General features: G+C 40.1%; 1 protein-coding gene across 3 annotated transcripts in view; it reads right to left on the reverse strand.

Moving 5' to 3' along the window:
* CHAF1A (chromatin assembly factor 1 subunit A) overlaps positions 1-24,768 on the reverse strand; it is a 186,978-nt gene that overhangs the window by 43,854 nt on the left and 118,356 nt on the right. For 2 of the 3 annotated variants that reach the window (XM_073686357.1, XM_073686354.1), the window contains exons 6-9: positions 23,714-23,782; positions 15,159-15,379; positions 12,961-13,168; positions 665-745 (exon numbers count right to left, since the gene is read on the reverse strand). In XM_073686357.1, the coding sequence (XP_073542458.1) occupies positions 665-745; positions 12,961-13,168; positions 15,159-15,379; positions 23,714-23,782 (579 nt within the window). The remainder of the gene's footprint in view (positions 1-664; positions 746-12,960; positions 13,169-15,158; positions 15,380-23,713; positions 23,783-24,768) is intronic. The other variant, XM_073686355.1, reaches the window with a different exon arrangement.

The raw sequence follows: 24,768 nt of genomic DNA on the forward strand, positions 1-24,768 counted from the left end.
AAACCCATTTCAGGTGACTACCTCTTGAAGCTCATCAAGAGAATGCCAAGAGTGTGCAAAGCAGTCAACAAAGCAAAAGGTGGCTACTTTCAAGAACCTAGAATATAAGACATATTTTCATTTGTTTCACACTTTTTTGTTAAGTATATAATTCCACATATGTTAATTCATAGTTTTGATGCTTTCAGTGTGAATGTACAATTTTCAGAGTCCTGAAAATAGAAAAATCTTTAAATGAGAAGGCGTGTCCAAACTTTGTCTGTACTGTATATTATTCAAAAAGGAGAAAATACCATAAAAATAAAGATCAATATTCTCCAGATCTGTCATAGAACAGAGTCTGTTAGATGTAAAAGAGAAAGAAAAAAAGGGAAAAAATGGCAAACAAAAAGTTCAAGAAACTTTTTTTTTAAAAAGGAAGAAAGAGGAACAAAGAATAAAATAAAAAGATCAAAGTCTTACGTATCCAAAATTGCATCCAATGAAAAGTACAACTTTCATACAGGAAAACAAACCCTCACACATCCAAATAGCACATGTGAGGCTGCAGCCATTCTTTAAAAAGTCATTGCTCTCAGAACATATGGACACAAATGGAAGTTTATTTTATTAAAATTAATAAAGTTTGCTTTATCAAGAAGAAAAACATTTTGCTTTAACTCACCCCCTCACTATGAGACAGCGATTCTCCAGGCTCCTCCTCTTCCCACTCCTCATCACTGTCTACTTCATAGTCCAATAGCTTCTGGAAACATTTCATTATTTTTAATTTAATTGTATTTAATAAAAAATGTAATAAACAAAATGGCAAAAGCTCAGAAGTAAAAGGTAGCTAAAGTGTAAATGGTATAATCAAAGATAAAATATTACACCTATAATGGCTATATATAACCCATATTTATTCCCAAAAGTTACTTCATTAATTTCAATATACATTAAAAATATCAAAGCCCATTCAAATGCAAGTACAATTAAAGAGGTATGTGGTTTTTAAAGAAAGGTATCAAAAAACAAAAATTCCATTTGTGCATATTGTCAATAAACAGAAATTCACACACATGTATATATACCTAATAAAGTGCAAAGGTAAGTAAATGTGAATGAATTGATGCAAAGTAAATGTTCAGTGCAGAGACATTACTCAGACCATATTCTAACATAATACTAAATTGTATTGGAATATAAATATTATGACACTGTGTGAAAGTACAGTGAAGTGCAATGTTTTAAAGGAATAACCACCACCTACGCAAGTGCACTGCATAGGTGGAGACTTCTTCCCTTTAATAAAAAAAAGTAGTAAAATGAATAACTTCAAGAAAAATACTAACATTTTTAAACATATATTAATGACTATATACCCCAAACGTATTCCCCAAAACTTTATTCGTTACAGTATTAAAATACAGAAGACCATTGAAATGCTAGTACAAAGTTAGAGGTATGTGGTTTTTAGCCACCTATACAGGCAATAAAGCATTTACATTGGTGGTTATTACTGCCTTCACGACCTTAGACGTATCCATACGTCCAGGTTGGGAAGGACTATCCGACCTTGGACGTATGGATACTTCATGGCGATTTGGCGCACGTGATCGCTGCCTGGTGTTCAGCTGACATCCGGCACTCACTGCCAGGAGTGGTGCCCGCACCTTCCCGGCAGTGCGATCGATATTGATCACAGCATTTAGAAGGCAGGGATTGGTGCTCCTGCGACATTGCGAGGGCCTGATCATTGCCATGGTGACCCAATGTAGTCATGACTACTACTGGGTCACCAGGGGTAGCACGCTAGTTAGATCATGTGCAGTGCACGATCTAACTAGCTTGTATCAGTGCAGCACTGACAAGTTATAAAACATTGCAATGCTTTATAAAGCGATCTGCCTGCAAAAAGTCCCATATATAAAAAAATAAATAAAGAGAATATTATAATATAATATATATATTTTATAGTCAAAATCATCACTACACTTTTAGATAAAATTCCCAAAGGCTTATAATGTCCGAAATGGGGTCACTTCAGGGAGGGGTATTCTGCTCTTCTAGCACTTAGGGGCTTTGTACAATCATGGCCAAAAGTATTGAGAATGAGACAAATAGTAATTTTTCCAAAGTTTACTGCTTCATTTTTTTGTAATGGCAATTTGCATATACTCCTGAATGTCAAAGAGTGATCAGCTTAACAGCAATTACTGTACTTGCAAAGTCAATATTTGCCCAGAAAATGAACTTTAACCCCCAAAACACATTTCAACATCATTGCAGTCCTGCCTTAAAAGGAGCAGCTAACATCGTTTTAGTGATTGATCCATTAACACAGGTGTGGGTGTTGATGAGGACAGGGCTGGCGATCAATCAGTCATGATTAAGTAAGAATGACATCACTGGACACTTTAAAAGGAGGCTGGTTCTTGGTATCATTGTTTCTCTTCAGTTAACCATGGTTATCTCTAAAGAAACACGTGCAGCCATCATTGCACTGCACAAAAATGGCCTAACAGGGAAGAGTATCGAAGCTACAAAGATTTCACCTCAGTCAACAATCTATCGCATCATCAAGAACTTCAAGGAGAGAGCTTCCATTGTTGTGAAAAAGGCTCCAGGGCGCCCAAGAAAGACCAGCAAGCGACAGGACCGTATCTTAAAACGGTTTCAGCTGCGGGATCGGACTACCAGCAGTGCCGAGCTTGCTCAGGAATGGCAGCAGGCTGGTGTGAGTGCTTCTGCACGCACTGTGAGGCGGAGACTCTTTGAGCAAGGGCTGGTTTCAAGGAGGGCAGCAAAGAAGCCACTTCTCTCCAGAAAAAACATCAGGGACCGACTGATATTCTGCAAAAGGTACAGGGAGTGGACTGCTGAGGACTGGGACAAAGTCATTTTCCCTGATGAATCCCCTTTTCGATTGTTTGGGACATCTGGAAAACAGCTTATTCGGAGAAGAGGTGAGCGCTACCACCAGTCTTGTCTCATGCCAACTGTAAAGCATCCTGAAACCATTCATGTGTGGGGTTGCTTCTCAGCCAAGGGAATCGGCTCACTCACAGTCTTGCCTAAAAACACAGCCATGAATAAAGAATGGTACCAGAATGTCCTCCAAGAGCAACTTCTCCCAACCGTCCAAGAGCAGTTTGGCGCCCAACAATGCCTTTTCCAGCATGATGGAGCACCTTGCCATAAAGCAAAGGTGATAACTAAATGGCTCATGGAACAAAACAGAGATTTTGGGTCCATGGCCTGGAAACTCCCCAGATCTTAATCCCATTGAGAACTTGTGGTCAATCATCAAGAGACGGGTGGACAAACAAAAACCAACAAATTCTGGCAAAATGCAAGCATTGATTATGCAAGAATGGACTGCTATCAGTCAGGATTTGGTCCAAAAGTTGATTGAGAGCATGCCAGGGAGAATTACAGAGGTCTTGAAGAAGAAGGGGCAACACTGCAAATATTGACTTGCTGCATTAACTTATTCTAACTGTCAATATAACCTATTGGTACTCATAATATGATTGCAATTATATTTCTGTATGTGATATAAACACCAGACAAACACTAATAAAAACCAGAGGCCAGTAGATCATGTGAAAATATAAAATTTTGGTGTCATTCTCAAAACTTTTGGCCATGGACTGTATATGGAATCTGCAAACTATTCTAGGAAAATCTGTGCTCCAGGAGGCAAATAGCCCTCCATCCCTCCCGAGTCTCACCGTATAGCTAAGCAGTACTGTACAGCCACATATGGGGTATTTCCATGTAGAGCAGAAATAGTGACATTTTGGCGCCGTTTTACCCATTTCCCCTTTGGAAAATGTAAAATCTGGGTCAAAAAAATTTGCGAGCATCACAGCTTGTACGAGGGTCAGTCAATAAGTAATGCCTCCTATTTTTTTTCTCCTTTTAATTGGCAAGAAATTCAAATGCAATTACATAGGTTGAAAACCACAACATTAACGATTAATTTGTCACTTTTCAATATAATCTCCATGCATTTCCACAGTCTTGGTCCAGCGTTTAACAAGGGCATGTATTCCAGCATGGTAAAAAGCATTCTTGGGACCCACCGTGCACAAACTTTTCTGTATCCCAGTTGTCCAATAATTTTCATCACACTGCCTTTACGGAGGCAGATAATGCCACACAATTCATCTGCAGTCACCCGGCGGTCACCACGAATGATGTCATCGACTCGCTGAATGTTGCTTGGAGTCACTGCGGTTACTGGCCTGCCACTCCGCATTTTGTCAGCCAACGGTGATGGCCCTTCAGCTGTGTTACAGCGATGAACCCATTATCTAACAGTACTGACATCCACTGTTGCATCACCGTACACATTTTTCAGTCTCTCATGAATTCGAATGGGCGTTACACCTTCTGCATGCAATAATTCAATCACAGAACGTGGTCTAATACGAACATCGATGTCAGCCATTTTGCAAACGGATACAGTCCTGCCACCTGTTGGTACAGGAAGTTGCAATTGCTGTGGATTGGAGAAGAAGGTTTGAGGAATTGCGCCAAATTCAAATATTTAACATAACTACTTTATTTAAGGAGAAAAAAAATAGGAGGCATTACTTATTGACTGACCCTCATAAACACTTTGTAGCCAGCCAAGAGTCTCAATTCTTGTTTGAGAGATTTTCATTCATTCGGTCTTGAAAAATTCTTCCAGTTCTGAGATTCCTGGCTCATCTTGTAAGCACTGCTATTTTGAGGTCTAGCCACAGATTTTCAAAGATGTTCACATCAGGGGACTGTGAGGGCCATTGTAGAACCTTCAGCTTGTGCCGTTTGAGGTAGTCTGTTCTGGATTTTGGTGTGTGTTTAGGATCATTATCCATTTGTAGAAGCCATCCTCTTTTCACTTTCAGCTTTTTTACAGATGGTGTTATGTTTGCATCAAAAATTTGTTGAAATTTCACTGAATCAATTCTTCCCTCTACTCCTGAAATGTTCCCTGTGCAATTGGCTGCAACACAACCCCAAAGCATGATTAAGCCAACCACATGCTTAATGGCGAGAGGTTCTTTTTCTTAAATTCTTTGCCTTTTTTCTCTCCACACATACCTTTGATCATTGTGGCCAAAGAATTCTATTTTAACCTCATTGGTCCACAGAACTTTTTTCCAAAATGCATCAAGTTTGTTTGGATGTTCTTTTGCATACTTCTGACGCTGAATTTTATGGTGAGGATGCAGAAGAGGTTTTTTCCTTTTGTTGACTCTTCCGTGAAGGCCATATTTGTGAAGGTGTCTCTGAACAGTATAACAATGTACCACAACTCCAGAATCTGCTAAATCTTTCTGAATGTCTTTTGCAGTCAAGAGGGGGTTCTGATTTGCCTCTCTAGCAATCCTACGAGCAGCTCACTGAAATTTAGCTCGTTCTTCCAGACCTTATCCTGACCTCCACTATTCCTGTTAAATGCAATTTCTTAATTACATTTTGAACTGAGGAAAGGGCAACTTGAAAACGCTTTACTTTCTTCTTACAGCCTTGTAATGCTTTGTAGTCCCTCACCATTTAAATTTTTAAAGTGCTAGGCAGCTGCTAAGTACCACCCATGGCTGCTGTTTTTGTCACAAGGTTAGAGGCGGCTGTGTTTTATAAAGCTGCGAAATTTGCATCACCTGGCCTTTCCTAACAATGGTAGTGAACAAACCATAACCCCAATAGGCTAGTTAAGGTCTGAAACCTTGGTCAAAGTTATCCAAGCACACAAATCTCCAAGGATGCCCAAACTTTTGCATAGGCCCATTTTCCGTATGGAATTATTAAAATGTAAAAAAAAAAATACTATTTTTGCCCCAAATACAAAGGAATCGTGTCATCTTTAACTTTAGGCCCTTTTGAGAATTTCATCTTCAACCTGCTTAACTTTTTACAAGAACAGTAATTTTGACCAGGGGTGCCAAACTTTTACATGCCACTGTAGATGCTATAGCTAACCTTAGCATGAAAGTCACATCATTTGTCCTCTGCTTTTACTTAGTTAATTTATTTCAATTCTTCAATACAAAAAGTGAAACTCATTATATAGAGTCATTACAAACAGAGTGATCTATTTCAAGTGTTTATTTCTGTTAATGATGATTATGGCTTACAGCCAATGAAAACATAAAAGTCATTACCTCAGTAAATTAGAATACTTTATAACACCAGCTTGAACAATGATTTTAAAATCCGAAATGTTGGCCTACTGAAATGTATGTTCAGTAAATGCACTCAATACTTGGTCGGGGCTCCTTTTGCATCAACTACTGCATCAATGCGGCGTGGCATGGAGGCGATTTTCCTGTGGCACTGCTGAGGTGCTATGGAAGCCCAAGTTGCTTTGATAGTAGCTTTCAGCTCGTCTGCATTGTTGAGTCTGGTGTCTCATCTGCCTCTTCACAATACCCCACAGATTCTCTATGGGGTTAAGGTCACGCGAGTTTGCTGGCCAATCAAGCACAGTGATGCTGTTGTGTATAAACCAGATATTGGTACTTTTGGCAGTGTGGACAGGTGCAAAGTCCTGCTGGAGAATGAAATTTCCATCTCCAAAAAGCTCGGCAGAGGGAAGCATGAAGTGCTGTAAAATTTCCTGGTAGACGGCTGCGCTGACTTTGGTCTTGATAAAACACAGTGGGCCTACAGCAGCAGATGACATGGCTCCCCAAACCATCACTGATTGTGGAAACTTCACACTAGACCTCAAGCAGCTTAGATTGTGTGCCTCTCCACTCTTCCTCCAGACTCTGGGACCTTGATTTCCAAATGAAAATTGGAACTCTGGGGCCTTGTGGAGTGTGTCAATGACTGCCTTCTGGACATCTGTCAAGTCAGCAGTCATCCCCATGATTGTGGAGCCTATTGAAACAGACTAAGGGACCTTTTTAAACACTTAAGAAGCCTTTGCAGGTGTTTGTTAATTATTTTAATTTACTGAGATAATGACTTGTGTTTTCATTGGCTGTAAGCCATGATCATCAACATTAACAGACACTTGAAATAGATCACTGTTTGTAATAACTATATAATATATGAGCTTCACTTTTTGTATTGAAGAACTGAAATAAATTAACTTTTTGATATTCTAATTTTGTGAGATGCATCTGTATCTAAATAGAGAAGATTGTACGTCGGTGGGGCTGGAGCTTCCTTCATGAATTTATCTTCGTGCTGTGGCAGAGCCGCCTCCCTGCTACAGACTAAATAGGAACATTTCACGGTGAGCTGGAAATCCCTCACTCACGGTCTAGAGAGAATTCAACACTTGGAAATATACTGTATAATTCGGTACGGTCACTGCCAAATTCCGCAATAACGAAAGAAAAACTAGCTGCCACCATCATTCAGTAATTACAGGCCGATTGGACACCCATTACTTGTAACGTGGAGCCTCACGAAGCTTCAGGGATGCGATTTATAGAGCAAAAAGAACTAAGATATTAACAATTAGAAAGTGCTTATAAAAACATACAAGAGATGTTACAAAGGGGACAAAACAATACATTATGTAAAGTCTCACAAAAAATAAGTGAACAAAAGTTACTAGACCTGTTGCCATAGGAATGGCGCAGATCTTGCAAAGGGGAGCACTTATCCGTGGGTTTTAGGTCAGAACCAGCTTTTACCATGTACAAGCCACGCCCACCTACCTCTCCTGGTGACCTCAGATAGGGGACAGTAAATGAGATGTGGGCACAGATAACAGAAATTATGAGATCCCCAATCTTAAGGATATCTGCCCCCTTAGAGGTCCCAGATGGAAGATATTAATGCTACATTTCCAACCACAATTTTAGCTTTCTATATATAGGAGACATGGCATGTAAAACTTTATCCACCTTGCCAATATTAATTTGGGCTAATGGGTAGGCCACACAGCAATGGAAGTGAATGTGTTGCGTTCAACTCTGCGTCACAATGCCAAAAATATGCCTCCTATATCTATAGAACCTACACCTGTCACTAAACACCCAATATTTATATCTAGTAAAATGGCCCCTTAAAGTCTGGGACATTGCTCTGTGTTGCTTGTAAATCAAGAAAAGCTTAATTACACAGGGATACAAAAGTTACCACACCAGCCTGTTTCATATTCATACTGACCACTTCAAAGGATTTGGCTGCATGAAAGACCCTCTGCTCATCACAGAAGTCATTTAGCAAATGGGAGGAAGAGATTGTCAGCTCTTCTATCCATGACCCAGATTTACAATTCATAGTGAAGCCTTGCTCCTATGGTTGATATGAGTATGACTTTGCACTATTAGCATTATATTCATGCACATGAATTTATCTATAGAGCACTGAACATACGCAATTTTTATATATAACATTTTTTGGACACCTTGCTATAAAAACTTAGCACTGGCATTTCAATTGTCTTCCATAATGTTAAATGTATTTTATATGAATATTGTAACAAAGGACTTTTTTTTTAATACATTTGGAGTATATCTAGTCATAGGCTTAAATAAATATATAAAACAAAATAACGTCAAGAAAACCACTAACCTTTTAAAACGGAACAAGAAATTAACATTAGACACTAAATAAAGCATAAGCCCGTCAATATATTAAAATAATGTTCCTGTAATTTCAACTGTTTATAAAAACAGGGAATATTACATGAAGATACCACTGGGCGTTCTGCTGTGGAAAAGAGTGACATATTGGATACTTCTAGTTAGGAAGCCATTTCCCCAGTAAGTTTATAGATGCCCCAAATATCTTGTGCCTCCAGGATTCTCAATCCCACGAATAGGAAGGTTTTCTTGACAGCTGAAAAAGGTTATGCGTCTGTACAGAAGATTCTCCAGCTACACCCTTTTATAATTAAAAATGGGTTTTTCCACAAACAAAAGTTCATTTTAATCAATAGATCTTGGAATAATAACTTACACAATTGGACGAGTTTAAATAAAATGCCCCTGTGCTGAGATAATCTTATAAATGTGCCCCTGCTGTGTACTGTGTAATGGTTGTGTCTGACCGTACAGGGACATGGTCTGATCATATCACATCTCCTGGGCAGGGGAGGAAGCAAAAGAGTATACAGGCATTACAGCACGGGATCACAGAGGATTCTTCTTGTGATGTTTAAAATCAGGCAGTGAAATGTTTTACAATGTTTATCTTCAAAGAAAGAATCATCTGTGATCCCGTGCTGTAATTTCTGTATACTCTTTTGCTTCCCCTCCGGCCCAGGAGATGTGATATGATCAGACCATGTTCCTGCACGGTCAGACACAGCCATTACACAGTACACAGCAGGGGCACATTTATAAGATTATCTCAGCACAAGAACATTTTTTTTAAACTAGTGATGAGCTAGTATGTTCGGTTAACCCTTTCGGTGAGTATGCTCAGGAGAGTACCTTCAGCGTACTCTGTGATATGTTTGAATCACTCCCGTGCGCATGATTTGCGAGTGTTTGACAGCTTTAATACATGTGATGAATGCTTAAGAAACAAGCATTTCTTACATCTATTAAAGCAGTCAAACAGCCGCAAATCATGCACACGGGAGTGATTAAAAAATATCACCGAGTACGCTGAAGATACCATATTTTTCGGACTATAAGATGCACCGGACCATAAGACGCACCTAGGTTTTCAAGGAGGAAAATAGGAAAAAAAAATTAAGCAAAAAATGTGATCATGATGCTCTGTTATGGGGGAGGGGGTCTGCTGCTGACACTGGTATTGGGGTAATATCCCCCAATTCTGTTAATATCCCCCATCTTGGTATGCACGGCACCCCTCTGTGCCCCCCATCCTGGGATGCATGGCACCCCTCTGTGCCCCCCATCCTGGGATGCATGGCACCCCTCTGTGCCCCCCATCCTGGGATGCATGGCACCCCTCTGTGCCCCCCATCCTGGGATGCATGGCACCCCTCTGTGCCCCCCATCCTGGGATGCATGGCACCCCTCTGTGCCCCCCATCCTGGTATGCATGACACCCCTCTGTGCCACCCATCCTGGTATGCATGGCACCCCTCTGAGCCCCCATCACGCTGCCTACAAAAAAAAAAAATAAACAAATCAATCACACTCATCTCCTCTCTCCTCCAGCGCTGTCCTGCTCTGCTGCAGGCACTCATTGTGTGAGCCGCGCATGGCGCCCCTGCCATGCGCCCTCACAGTGTGAGACGCTGTGCTGGAATAGTCACTGCTCCCCACGCCGGGACTCTGTGCGTGGGGAGCAGTGACCATTGAGTCTGTTCAATAGCTGGCACACTATACCGCAGCGCAGCTCCTGCTGCCACTGTGTGGTCAGTGTGCCGGCTATTAAAGACCATGGATATTCACTACAACCCATAGGAGTGGGTTGTAGGGAATATTCATGAGCTTTAATAGCGGGCACACAGACTGCAAAGCGGCAGCAGTGTGCCGGCTATTAAGAAAAATTAATATTCATTGCTCTCCACGCTCATGGGGAGCAGGGAATATTCATTTTCTTTAGTAGCGGGCACAGCGCAGGCTGCAGCAGGCGGCTGCAGCCTTTTGTGCCCTGCTGATCCCCCCGCTGCCGCTCCCCCACACCCACCACGTACAGCCATGTATATAGTATTCGGACTATAAGACTCACCCCCCCCACTTTCCTCCAAAATTTTGGAGTAATAAAGTGCGTCTTATAGTCCGAAAAATACGGTACTCGCCCGAGCATACTCGCCGAAAGGGTAAACCGAACATACTCACTCATCACTAATTTAAACACATTCAGTTGTGGAAGTTATTATTCCAAGATCTATTGATTAAAATTAACTTTTGTTAGTGGGAAAACCCCTTTAAATGCAATTCTGTTACATTATTCTCTCTTATGAGCAGTGAAACTACAGGGCACTGCATAATGAGTACACCCCTTTGAAATGCAAGATTTTAATCAATCTCTCATTGAACATAAACAAAATTTTAACAAAATTTATTTTCTTTGAACATTTTTTTTCAACCCTCAACATGAACATAAGGTTAATATAATTTTCATTACAGAATGTTCAGTTCTACTGAAATTAGTTGATGCAACAATGAATACACCCCACACTAAAACAACTACATCTAGTGTTTTGCATTAAATACTGGATTTTTAAAAAGACAGAACCAAGTCTTCTAGGCATCAAATGAACGAGTTGACTTCTTGAGAAATCTTTTTTCCATTCTTCAAAAACACCCTCTTTAAAGCCTGGATGCTGGAGAGAGTGTCAACTTCTCTTCAGAACTCCCCATAGGTGTTTGATTGGATTCAGATCAGGAGACATACTTGGCCACTAAATCACTTTTACCCTGTTCTTCAGAAATGGTCCTTAGATGTGTGTTTTGGATCACTGTCATGTTGGAGAAGTGAATCACGCATTTTTCTTTGTACTCTTAATCTTTGTGGTTCCATATAGTTGTGATGTCATTTCTAAAAACATTTATCTTTGTCTTGTTACTCCAGAGTAGAGTGTCCCAGTAGTCTTATTTTTCAGAATGGACCCTGGCAAACTGTACGCAGGTTTTTTTATGCATGGGATTTAGGAGAGGCTTTTTTCATGGACAATACCTATGCATGCCATTCCTCTGCAGTGTGCGCCATATTGTGTGATCGGGAACACTCACACCGGCTGGGCTTTCTTTAGCTAAATTGCAGTGAACTAGTTTCTTCAACCCCTCTCATCATAAGATGCTCCTGTTTGTGTGTTAACTTCTGTAGTCAGCCTGTACATCTCAGATGGTTGCAATTCCATCTTTGATACATTTTCTGTATCACTTTTTCTACAGTTTTTTTGACTGATCTTGAAGCCTTCACCTTTCTGGTGTAAAAGAAATAAATTTTCTCTCAGATCTTGTGACATTTCTATTCGATGTTATGCTATTGCTGACAGCATGAAATGGGAAGGGGTGGGGGTGTTCTTTTGTAAGTAACACCCTTTTATAGACATCTTTCTCCAGGACACCTGTTTAATGAATACTTAGAGTTACCCATGGTTGAATTCTTGTTTATTAGAATTTTGTACACTGGAACTTTGCTATTAAGGCTTATTGGGGTGTACTCATTTTTGCAACATGGTCTTGAATGAATTTGTTAGGAAAATTACTTTGTGTGCAAAATAAAACTTGTTTGCAATAAATAGCACACATTTATGAAGTTATTTTGTGGTATTGTATCCCATTCATAGAAAATGTAGATTCTTTAAGAAAACTTAAGGTCTTCTGACAAATCTGTTGGGGTGTACTCATTTTGATGAGCACTGAAAGCATGTCAAGTTGCTGGAGTTGGGAAGAAAACAAAAAAACAAACAAAAAAAAAAAAAACTGATGCTGGCATCCCAATTTAAAATTTGCATTCATAATGTTCAAGCATTTTATGTAAAAGATATTGTACATTTTTATTTCTTTTCGCTTCTTTCTAAACATTGTATACAACTCATTTCTTTGCTCTGACGGTTTGTGCAAGTGGTTTAATTGCCAAAACAAGTTCAAAACCACAATTTAAACAGATGACTCTCGTCAATGGCTTAAAGAATCAGTCAGGGATGGGACAGAGGTGCTGAAATTTGCTATGCAAAAACATTATGATTTTCTACTGTACATGACTAATAAATCTCCATTATGTGTACCCAGACTATCATGTAGCCAATATACAAGTGGGAAAATAAGTTATTGCTAGTCGTGACCCAAGTAAAAAAGGTAAATTAAGGAGAAAAAAAAAAAAAAAAAAAAAAGGGCCAAAAACACAATAAGCAAATCCTGGAAAATACAGGTCATCATAATTTCATGCCTACAATGACAGGGAAGTAAAATAAAAAAAAATGCATATGTCTAAATTCCCTATGATATCAGTTAAAAAGCACCATTATCGAGGGTTTCATGTTAAATATTTTAGGAAAAAGACATTGTCCATAGCAACCGCAGCAGTTTTCCTTTTCCAAGGGTGTAAATGTTTGTAATTGAACATAAAAAATAAAAAGATGAGACTTACAGTGTCTTGGGCCCATGGCTTCCTTGGATTTATTACTGCGCTTGATCTGTTCCACGTGCCCCAGTAGGCTGGTCGATAATTCTCGCAGAACTGAAACAATTTCATTTTACCAAGTTTTCTACGCTCTAGCATACTTCGTTTCTCAACAATTATATTCTCCTGAATGGCTTCATCTGTATTCTCTAGAATCTGTACATCTTCTGTTTCACTGCCATTCACAGAAAAATGTAGAAACACTTACGTTTTGTAAATTTTAATTAACCACAAAAAGAAAGTTACACATCTAGTATTTTGCCTTGGCTGTGTATATATGTATCCCCCTCACGCACAGACTGTAAAAGCTGATCTTTGTGCAGAAAAGGATGGTAAATAGAATTCACTTTCAAGTTCCAAAAATATAACATTCTGAGATGTTAAAAATGTTTATAAGTTTCTATATTTAAATCATAATTAACCACTACTTTATAAGGGTCTCGTGCCCTCGACAAATTAGAAAAATGCAGATTGCACATAGTTAGCCAAGCAAGGAAAGAAGGTAGTCCTAAATAGCCACAGAAGAAGCACAATTACAAAAGATATACAATATGTGCAGATTAGAGGGCTACCACATACCCAATTATGCTATTCCGTGAACGTAAAGGGTTTATCCAGGACTCATTTTTGTGTATGGAGCTAAGAACTACCAGGCAGGTAGTTGCTGCACAGGGATGATGTCTGCTGGCAATTCCTCTGCTTCATTACACCTTTTGTCACAGGAGGGCAGGGGGGGGGATATTTAAATTAAGCGTATAGATGGGCATTTCTTGGCGTCCCCCGGGCGCCAAGCCTAGGAAAAAGGATTATATAAAAAGCAATTTCACAGCCACAAGACCGCTTATATGGGATATACAGGCAAGTATAGATTTACATTTCTATAACCTGTAATGTCCATATTAGCAGTCTGATATCTCCCAGGGGGGGTGACAGGTTCCCTTTAGCGATTTTGACCCCTTTAAGCTGCTAAAACTTTTTTGCAGCAGCATCCTGCTTCTTTTCAATGCTGCAAGCCTCCACCTCACACTGCGGTTCAAAGTGGTGCTGGAAGCGGGCTGAAAATCAAACTAGCACTGGCTTTCAGCACAGCTCTGCTGCGTCAGCTTAGATGTGCCTCCACCAAAGATTTGGCACATCAAGCTAATTATTTTTTAGACTACTCAATTCTTCTGTACACTTGATGGTCCTGTGCACTGCCAAACCAATTTTATTTTCTGCCATACACAAAAATATAGCTCCACCTGTGTTTTCACAGCATTGAGCGATAAACTGGTTTCCAGCAGAGATCAACAGTTCTGCACTCTGCTTGGATTCCACAATGGAGTTTAAAAAAATCATTGAGTAAGCACAGCAAAGAGGAGTTGAAGTATGTTTGATGCTTGCTGCAAATGCCTCTGTTGATGCAAATGGCAGAAAATAATCTGTCACATGCATCATCAGACCCTGGGGTCTGTTACTGCACTCTATTAGGCTCTGGTCTTTGGCTCTTTACTTGGTAAGCTATTGACTCCCTATTCCCTCCCTTTTACTTTTTGTATATGGTACTATTGAAGGGCAGGGATGTCAATTTGATAGCTCTTTGAATCTACACCGTGATTTCAATTATTTACAAAATGTTTATTAATATGCTTAACTATATACTCACTGTGTACACTCTGAACTATCCAAATCATCGATATTTATTATAATTCAATATATTTATGTCCTTACCAAGTTGGATATGCCAATTTGTTTGTTATTTAGGCCTTTGTTACCAGTGCCTTATGCTACCCTCACAAAGTCGTTTCCTCCTAAACTTTTGTATGTTTTTTAGCTTGATATAATAAATGAAAAACTTTTTTAATGCCTTAAAACTATTTAGTCTCCTATTTATTAATGCTTTCTATGAGTTGGCACGGTTTGGCGATTTTGGGATAACACTTTTACCCGGATGTGCAAACGTAACTTTAATAGGGTCAAATTAATAGGTCTACAAGTCTGCAGTCACAAATCGTGACTGCAGACAACAGTTTAACCTGGACAACCCCTTTAAACTTAAGAAGAATGTCTGTATATTAGTTTCAGAATTAAAATATGCCAAGATATCCATTGTTGCTGGATATCACTGTGGGCCCAATTACATGTTTCTAAAGGTCAAAAAAGTTTACCACATTTATATAACTTACCTGGTTAAATTCGGCAGATGAGGAGTTCTAGTCTGTCCCATTCTTCTTGGTTTCCTCCCTTTAATTTCCATCAAAAATAAAGATTCAGAGTCTTGGTCTAGTAGAAGCTTATCTAATTGGTCTGAACTTTCCTGTTCAAATTCAACCCGACACAAAGGAGCAACAGCCATGTTCTTTTTTATTTCGAATGGAGCAAACTTCCCACACGACTGGGCAAATGTCTAAAATGGAGGTTAAAGTATAATTACAATGAGATGGAAACAGTACAACAGCATAGAGAAGTAACCAGTCAGGCTCTCCGACAACCATCCACATTTACTCAGAGGTTTTATTGGAGAAAGGAAAGTTTCAGGTACTCCCTATATGTACTATATTCATACGGCTTCTATCTACTAGGATGATTCACACATGCATTGTGTTACCTGATTGCATACATCAGTGATTAGCATGGATTTCTACTCTGTTTAGATGACCATTTATTATATTCTGTTTGAATCCTGGTTTTCCTTTGTTTGTTTTGTATCATGGATTGATTTCTATTTATTCTGACATACGTGTTTGCATATATTTTGTAGGCTATGAACAAGGTCATGTGATCCAAACGCAGGCCCATTACACAGAGGTTTATTTCATGAATCAACAGCAAACATCTAGCTTTGTTTGTACTGGGAGAGTCAGGTTGGTAAATGTAATATTGGTCATTGAGAGGCAAAGAGCAGCCATCTTGAATCAGCCATTGTGTGCATGTGAAACAGATAGTGCTTGTGTTAAAATTGCAACACAAAGAAGGAAGTTAAAACTATCAGCTTGTATTTCTCAGCATTGAGAATACCAAGAAATGGGCAATGTTCAGGATTACATACAGAGCAGTTGGCCAAGAAAACTCAAAACCGCAGAAGATATATCAGTTCAGAATTGTCAGCAACCAGTGGGACCCAGCTACTACACTTCTCAAAAAAATAAAGGGAACACCTAAACAGAATATAACTCCAAGTAAATCAAACTTCTGTGAAATCAAACTGTCCACTCAGGAAGCAACACTGATTGACAATTTCACATGCTGTTGTGTAAATGGAATTGACAATAGATGGAAATTATTGGCAATTATCAAGACACACTCATTAAAGGAGTGGTTCTGCAGGTGGGGGCCACACACCACATCTCAGTACCAATGCTTTCTGGCTGATGTTTTGGTCACTTTTGAATGTTGGTTGTGCTTTTAAACTCGTGGTTGCATGAGACGGACTCTACAACCCACAGAAGTTGCTCAGGTAGTGCAGCTCATCCAGGATGGCACATCAATGCGAGCTGTGGCAAGAAGGTTTGCTGTGTCTGTCAGCGTAGTGTCCAGATGCTGGAGGCGCTACCAGGAGACAGGCCAGTACACCAGGAGATGTGGAGGGGGCAGTAGGAGGACAGCAACCCAGCAGCAGGACCGCTACCTCCGCCTTTGTGCAAGGAGGAACAGGAGGAGCACTGCCAGAGCCCTCCAAAATGACCTCCAGCAGGCCACAAATGTGCATGTGTCTGCACAAACAGTTAGAAACCGAATCCATGTGGGTGATATGAAGGCCCGACATCCACAGATGGGGGTTGTGCTCACAGCCCAACACCGTGCAGGACGCTTGCCATTTGCCACAGAACACCAGGATTGGCAAAGTTGCCACTGGCGCCGTGTGCTCTTCACAGATGAAAGTAGGTTCACACTGAGCACATGTGACAGACGTGACAGAGTCTGGAGACGCCATGGAGAGCGATCTGCTGCCTACAACATTCTTCAGCATGACCGATTTGGCAGTGGGTCAGTAATGGTGTGCGGTGGCATTTCTTTGGAGGGCTGCACAGCCCTCCATGTGCTTGCCAGAGGTAGCCTGACTGCCATTAGGTACCGAGATGAGATCCTCAGACCCCTTGTGAGACCATATGCTGGTGTGGTTGGCCCTGGATTCCTCCTAATGCAGGACAATGCCAGACCTCATGTGGCTGGAGTGTGTCAGCAGTTCCTGCAAGAAGGCGGCATTGAAGCCCGTTCCCCAGACCTGAATCCGATGGAGCACATCTGGGACATCATGTCTCGCTCCATCCACCAACGTCACGTTGCACCACAGACTGTCCAGGAGTTGGCGGATGCTTTAGTCCAGGTCTGGGAGGAAATCCCACAGGAGACCATCTGCAACCTCATCAGGAGCATGCCCAGGCATTGTAGGGAGGTCATACAGGCACATGGACGCCACACACAATACTGAGCCTCATTTTGACTTGTTTTAAGGACATTACATCAAAGTTGGATCAGCCTGTAGTGTGTTTTCCACTTTAATTTTGGGGGTGACTCCAAATCCAGGCCTCCATTGGTTAATAAATTTGATTTCCATTGATGATTTGTGTGTGATTTTGTTGTCAGCACATTCAACTTTGTACAGAACAAAGTATTCAATGAGAATATTTCATTCATTAAGATCTAGGATGTGTTATTTGAGTGTTCCCTTTATTTTTTTGAGAGGTATTTATAAAAGTCTGGCCAGAAGTGGTATTAATGGAAGAATTGGGTCTAAAAAACAATCCACATGGAAACAAGACCAAGTAACTCAACTATTCACGTAAACATAAGAACTTGGGTGCAGAAAAAGGCAGCAGGTCCTCTTACTCGATGAGTGAAAATGTGTAATAATTTGTTGAAGAGCTGGAGAGAGATACAATAATGAGTGTCTGCAGGTAACAGTGAAGCATAGCGAAGGGTCTTTGCAAGTTTATGGCTGCATTTCAGCAAATTGTGTTTGGAATTTGGTCAACATTAAGGGCTTCAATGCTGAAAAATACAAAAAGATACTTTTCCATCAGGGAAGCTAATTAGCTTCAAAAGGCATTCTGTCACCACATTTGACCTATCTACACTATTAATATGAGCATGCAGGTTATAGACTGCTGAGGAGAGGGATACCTGTATGCCTAATATCAGATGTCTGGTGGTGCTGATAAATCAGCTTTTATCACTTTATATAAATCACCTCCTCCAGGCTCTGGGGAGGACGCTGCCTGGAAGATAACTCTGGCTCCAGAGATTATTTTAAATGAAGGGGGAGTTACCAATGTGATGTGTAATACAGGGCTGTGGAGTAGGTAAGACAAACCTCTGACTTCAATTTCAATGACTCCGACTCCCTCATTCATGGCTCATGTTAAAGTGATAAATTTACTGTAGCACAGATTCGTCTCAGCTAAAGTCTAGACCCTTAGATCAGGAATAGGACAGACATTTATAGGACATTTCATAACTTTCCCAAATTATTATGAAAAAATATTCCCACAAACAGCATTGAACTATTGTACCCAATTTATTATATATTTTAGGAGTTGGAGTCCGTCCATTTTATACAGACTCAAATTGTCAAATGTGGTAACAGATTCCCATCTAAATTATTAATATGGGCATACGTGTTCTAGATATCTGATAAGTGATACCCGTATGCCACGCATTAACAGGTGTCCAAAGCCTTGACTGGTTCTGTGTGCGAGATTGATTTTTAGAAATAGATGCATCTATAGCCAAGTTGCAAACTGCGCTGTAGTGCAATTAAAGAAGCTCTCCAAATAAGCAGCAAGTTGTTTTTACCTAAAGATACACTAATCCAAAGTCACAAGTACCGTGCTAGCTGGATCTGTTACTTATCCAAAATGGCCAGCTTTTGATGGAGTAGAGATAATCCGTGGATCTCCGTAGAGATCATTCGTGGATCGTTTTTTAGTTGTAGCTTTTTACTTCTGTGCAAGAGTTCTGCGATGTCTCTGATGGCGAGAGTGTCCAAGTTTTCCTGCAGTACTCCAGCTAACTATGGAAAGGTCCGTGAAACAAAAAGATGTGACAAATCCTACGCGTTTTGAAGGTAGCGTCCTTCCTCAGGAGTTGTATCACATCTGGACCCGGTGAGTGTATATGGGGACACGTTTGCTACAAACAACTGTTAATCCTTAAAGGGGTATTCCCATCTCCAAGATCCTATCACAATAAGTAGTAGGAATAATAATAATAATAATATTATTAGCAAATACCTACAATTAGAAATGTAGTATAGCATGTGCAGGACCTTAGGTATCCATGGTTACAATTAGTTAGCTAGCTGCTAGGAGTCGTAACCATGGATACCTAAGGTCATGTACTGCCTTGCACATAAGGTAAGTGGCATAGCGAATCAAAAATACTATACTATATTTCTAATTGGAGGTATTCGCTATTATTATTATTACACCTACTGCATGTTGGGATAGGATCTTGGAAATGGGAATACCCCTTTAGGAACCAACAGCTGTTTGTAGCAAACGTCACATAGCCCAGAGCAGGTTGCTGAGAAGCAAATCAGCTGATTGCAATGCTATCGGCTGCAGCGTTGCAGGAAAACTTGGATTCTCCATCAGCGACATCGCAGAACTCTTGTACAGAAGTAAAAGATCTACAACTGAAGGACGATACACGAATTCTCTCTTATATACTTATTATATATACGTCATTAAAAGGCTGGACATTTTGGATAACAGATCCAGCAAACATGCTACTTGTGACCTTGGATTACCGCATGTTTAGGTAGAAACAAATAATTACGTGGAGAAATTCTTCAATTTGCACTAAAGTGCAGTTTGCAACTTTGATATTTATTTTTCTACTTTTGGTACCAGGCAAAAGTTACAGCAGATTTTTTTGCCGCTAATTGCAGCAGCAGTGCACAATGCATCTTCGGAGCGCCGATATTACAATACATTTAGTACATCTACAGTCATGGCCGAAAGTGCTGTCACCCCTGACATTTTTCTTCTAAAACAAAGTAATTCTCTCAGAAAATTATTGCAATTACACATGTGTTATACACAGGTTTATTTGCTTTGTGTGTATTGGAACAGCACAGAAGAAAGGTAAATTTGACATAATTTCACACATCCCCAAAAATGGGCAGGACAAAATTGTTGGCTCCTTTCCAAAATTGTGGGTAAACAACTTTGTTTCAAGCATGTGATGCTTGTTCAAACTCACCTGTGGAAAGTAACAGGTGTGGGCAATATTACAATCACACCAGAAACCAGATAAAAAGGGGAGACGTTGATTGAATATTCGCATTGTGTGTCTGTGTGTGCCACACTAAGCATGGAGAACAAGAAGGGGAAGAGAACTGTGAGGGCTTGAGAACCTAATTGTTGAAAAATATCAACAATCTCAAGGTTACAAGTCCATCTCCACAAATCTTGATATTTTTTTTGTCCATGGTGCGTAACAATCAATTTTACAACACATAGCAATGGCACTATGTAATCTCCCTGGACATGGACGGCAGAGAAAGATTGATGAAAGGTTGCAACACAGGATAGTCTGGACGGTGGATAAGCAGCCTCAATCATGTTCCAAAGAAGTTCAAACTGTCCTGCAGGCTCAAGGTGCATCAGTGTCAGCGAGAACTATCAATCAACGTTTGAATGAGATGAAACGTAATGGCAAGAGACCCAGGCGGATCCTTCTGCTGACAATGACGTACATTTTGGCAAACTGCAGTCTAGCTTTATGTGAGTAAGCCAAAATCCTTCTGGGAAAGCGTATTGTGGACAGATGTGAAGATAGAGCTTTTTGGTAAATCATCATCATTCTACTGTTTACAGAAAACAGAATGAGGCCTACAATGAAATGAACACAGTACCTACAGTCAAATATGGTGGAGGTAGAAAGAGGTTTGGGGTTGTTTTGCTGCCTCTTGACTGTTTTCGTGGCAGCATTAAATCTGAAGATTACCAAAGGATTTTGGGTTGCAATGTAGCGCTTAGTATCAGAAAGCTGGGTTTGCATTCTAGGTCATGGGTCTTCCAGCAGAACAACGACCCAAACATACTTCAAGAAGCAACAAGAAATGGAGGGAAGCCAAAGCATTGGAGAGTTCGAAATGGCCAGCAATGAGTCCAGATCTAAATCCCATTGAACACCTGTGTAGAGATCTTAAAATTGCTGTTGGGAGAAGGCACCCATCAAGCATGAGAGACCTGAAGCAGTTTGCAAAAGAGTGGTCCAAAATTCCAGTTGAGAGGTGTAAGAAGCGATGGATTCCAGTTATTTATACCAACCATATATTAAGTTGAGGGTGCCAAAAATTACATCTGGCCCATTTTTGGGGTTGTGTGTGAAATTATGTCCAATTTGCATTTTTTCCCTCCGTTTTTTGTGTTGTTCTAATATTTATTTTATTCACTTATATAGCGCCATTAATTCCACAGCGCTTTACAGACATTATCAGCACTGTCCCCATTGGGGCTCACAATCAACATTCCCTATCAGTATGTCTTTGGAGTGTGGGAAGAAACCCACACAAACATGGGGAGAACATACAAACTCCTGGAAGATATTATCCTTAGTGGGATTTGAACCCAGGACCCAGCGCTGCAAGGCTGCAGAGCTAACCAGGTAAAGGAAATAAACATGTGCATAACAAAACATGTATTATTGCAATCATGTTCTGGGAGAAATACTTCATTTTCTGGAACACCTCCGACCATGACTGTATAACCATTTTGATATATCTGTATCTTACACGGAAGTATACATGAACCTGACAAAGTAAAAAAAAAAAAAAAAAAAAAAATTCTCAAACATAAAATAGGACCTTAAAAACAGTCAAGTCTGTGATAAAAATAAGTTATGGCCGCTGAAATGCAGAGGCAAAAAAGTTGCCATGGCTTTACTCAGACAGTTGTCCTGTCCCATCGAGTCTATGCACAACCAATACGTAAAAAAGCATGTTTACTGTCAATTGTAAAAGTTTAACCCCTTTACGACACCGGGCGTATTAGTACGTATCTGTGCCCTGGGCCTTATGGACCAGATACGTATTAATACGCCCTATCTTTAATGCAGCACCGCGACCGAAGTCGCGGTGATAGCATTAAAATTCCAGTGCCATCTTACCTTAGGGTAGATGGCGCCTGCATCTCACCACACATCTAGATAAGTTCCCTGAGGGGTCTAGTTTCCAAAATGGGGTCGCTTGTGGGGGAGCTCCAATGTTTAGGCACACAGGGGCTCTCCAAACGCAACATGGTGTCCGCTAACAAATTGGAACCATGTCGCATTTGGAGAGCCCCTGTGTGCCTAAACATTGGAGCTCCCCCACAAGTGACCCCATTTTGGGAACTAGACCCCCCCAAGGCACCTATCTAGATGCATAGTGAGCACTTGGAACCCCCAGGTGCTTCACAAATTGATTGGTAAAAATGAAAAAGTGGGAAAATAAATACTTTTTCATTTTTACGGATTAATTTGTGAAGCACTTGGGGGTTCAAAATGCTCACCACCCATCTAGATAAGTTCCATGGGCGGTCTAGTTTCCAAAATGGGGTCACTTTGTGGGGGGTTTCCACTGTTTAGGCACATCAGGGGCTCTCCAAACGCAACATAGCGTCCGCTAATTATTCAAGCAAATTTTACAATCAAAAAGTCAAATGGCACTTCTTCCCTTCTGAGCCCTGCCGTGCACCCAAACAGTGTTTTTTTCCCACATATTGGGCATCTGCGTGCCCAGGAGAAATTGCACAACAAAATTGGGGTCCATTTTTTCTTGTTACCCCTGCGAAAAAAAAAAAAAAAATGGGTCTAAAGTAACATTTTTGTGAAAAAAGTTAAATGTTCATTTTTTTCTTCCACATTCCAAAAATTCCTGTGAAGCACCTGAAGGGTTAATAAAGTTCTTGAATGTGGTTTTGAGCACCTTGAGGGGTGCAGTTTTTAGAATGGTGTCACTTTTGGGTATTTTCTGTCATAAAGACCTCTCAAAGTGACTTCAAATGTGATGTGGTCCCTAAAAAAATGGTTTTGTAAATTTTGTTGGAAAAATGAGAAATCGCTGGTCAACTTTTAACCCTTATAGCTCCCTAACAAAAAAAAATTTTGGTTCCAAAATTGTGCTGATGTAAAGTAAACATGTGGGAAATGTTATTTTTTAACTATTTTGTGTGACATATCTCTCTGATTTAAGGGCATAAAAATTCAAATTTTGAAAATTGCAAAATGTTCAAAATTTTTGCCAAATTTCCATTTTTTTCCACAAATAAACGCAAGCGATATCGAAGAAATTTTACCACTATCATGAAGTACAATATGTCACGAAAAAACAGTCTCAGAATCAGGGGGATCCGTTGAAACGTTCCAGAGTAATTACCTCATAAAGTGACAGTGGTCAGAATTGTAAAAATTGGCCTGGTCATTAACGTGCAAACCAACCTCGGGGGTAAAGAGGTTAAAACATTTAGAAAAAAAAGTGATTAAAACTAATCACTTAAATTTATATACTGTACATATATTAATAAACATTTCGAAAAATGTGTATCAAAAGATAAATATGCAATTGGTGAAATACCTGGAATATGCATTCTCAAATATAAATTTAAGTGTTCCTATCTCCAAGATCCTTTCCCAATATGTAGTAGGTGTAATATTAGCAAACAACTCCAATTAGCGAATCAGGAGAACTATACTACATTTTTCTAGACCTGACCAGAAAAAAGATACATTAGAAGGTTTTACAATATCTTACCTTTGGCGTTTGGGATGTTTTGGATTTCTGTAAAAACCTAGTGATCTCCGCTTTCTCAGCCTTCACGCGCTGGAAACAGAATAGCAGCTTTTTAGGATTTACAGGTTTTCATACTATAAGTCACACCTGATTTTACATGACCCATATTTATACGACAGAAAAAGGGAAAAACAGATATACTTAACTGGCAATCTAAGTGGTTAACAACGTCAGTGGTGTAGGGTAGGAGAGGGGGTTAATATTTTAATTCCTTCATACTATCAGACAATCATAGAAAGATTGTGAGGAGTCTCCTGCAGTTTTATAGCAGGTTGGAGCAAATTCTGAGGATGTATTCCAGCCACTGTATAGTAGACTTTACTTACCCTAATATTTATCGCTATACAACAAGTGTTCCTTATTACAGGGAGTCATCCCTCCCGCTCGACAGAGTAATAGAGCAGCAATGGTTAAACACAGTTTTTGAGATCAATGCGGGTCTATGGATAGGAGATCTATGTATTTTGTGGGAAAGCCCATAGGAGGGTGTGCACAGGAACAGATGCACAAGGGCCCAAAAGGTAGGTGGGCCCAAAGCAGCAAGCAACTTCTGTCACAGACATACAAAGGAGTGAATGCTCATTGTGATGAGCTATTGGGCTGCAAAGGGCCCATATATTGCTCTTGCACAAGAGCACTCTTCGATCTGTGTCCACCTCTAGTTTAATAGACAAGAGTTCAGGTGTGACAAATCAATTTGCAGTTTTGAAAGGTTACAAGCGGATTAGGCCAATGCATGTTTTTTCCAGCTTGATGTGTGCACTTTCATTGTTCGGTATGCACGCAAGCAGAGTGTGTACAAAATATTCTGCACAGCATTAAATAGTCCTGCACTATGGGTCAGCAGGTGGGGAGAGATCTTCACAGCTATGGCAGGAGAAGACAGCTGGCAGCTAAATTCCTGAGGAAAAGTTGGGTTCATCTATCCATATAAAGCTCACCCCCACCCTTCCCTTCCCGCTGTATGATAGCTGCCAATTTCCAGATTAGCAAAACTAATATTCTGAGTCTTAGGA

This window comes from Phyllobates terribilis, unplaced genomic scaffold (assembly GCF_046119375.1).
Source record: "Phyllobates terribilis strain yellow unplaced genomic scaffold, ASM4611937v1 Scaffold_1__5_contigs__length_1240528914, whole genome shotgun sequence".
Lineage (NCBI taxonomy): Eukaryota > Metazoa > Chordata > Amphibia > Anura > Dendrobatidae > Phyllobates > Phyllobates terribilis.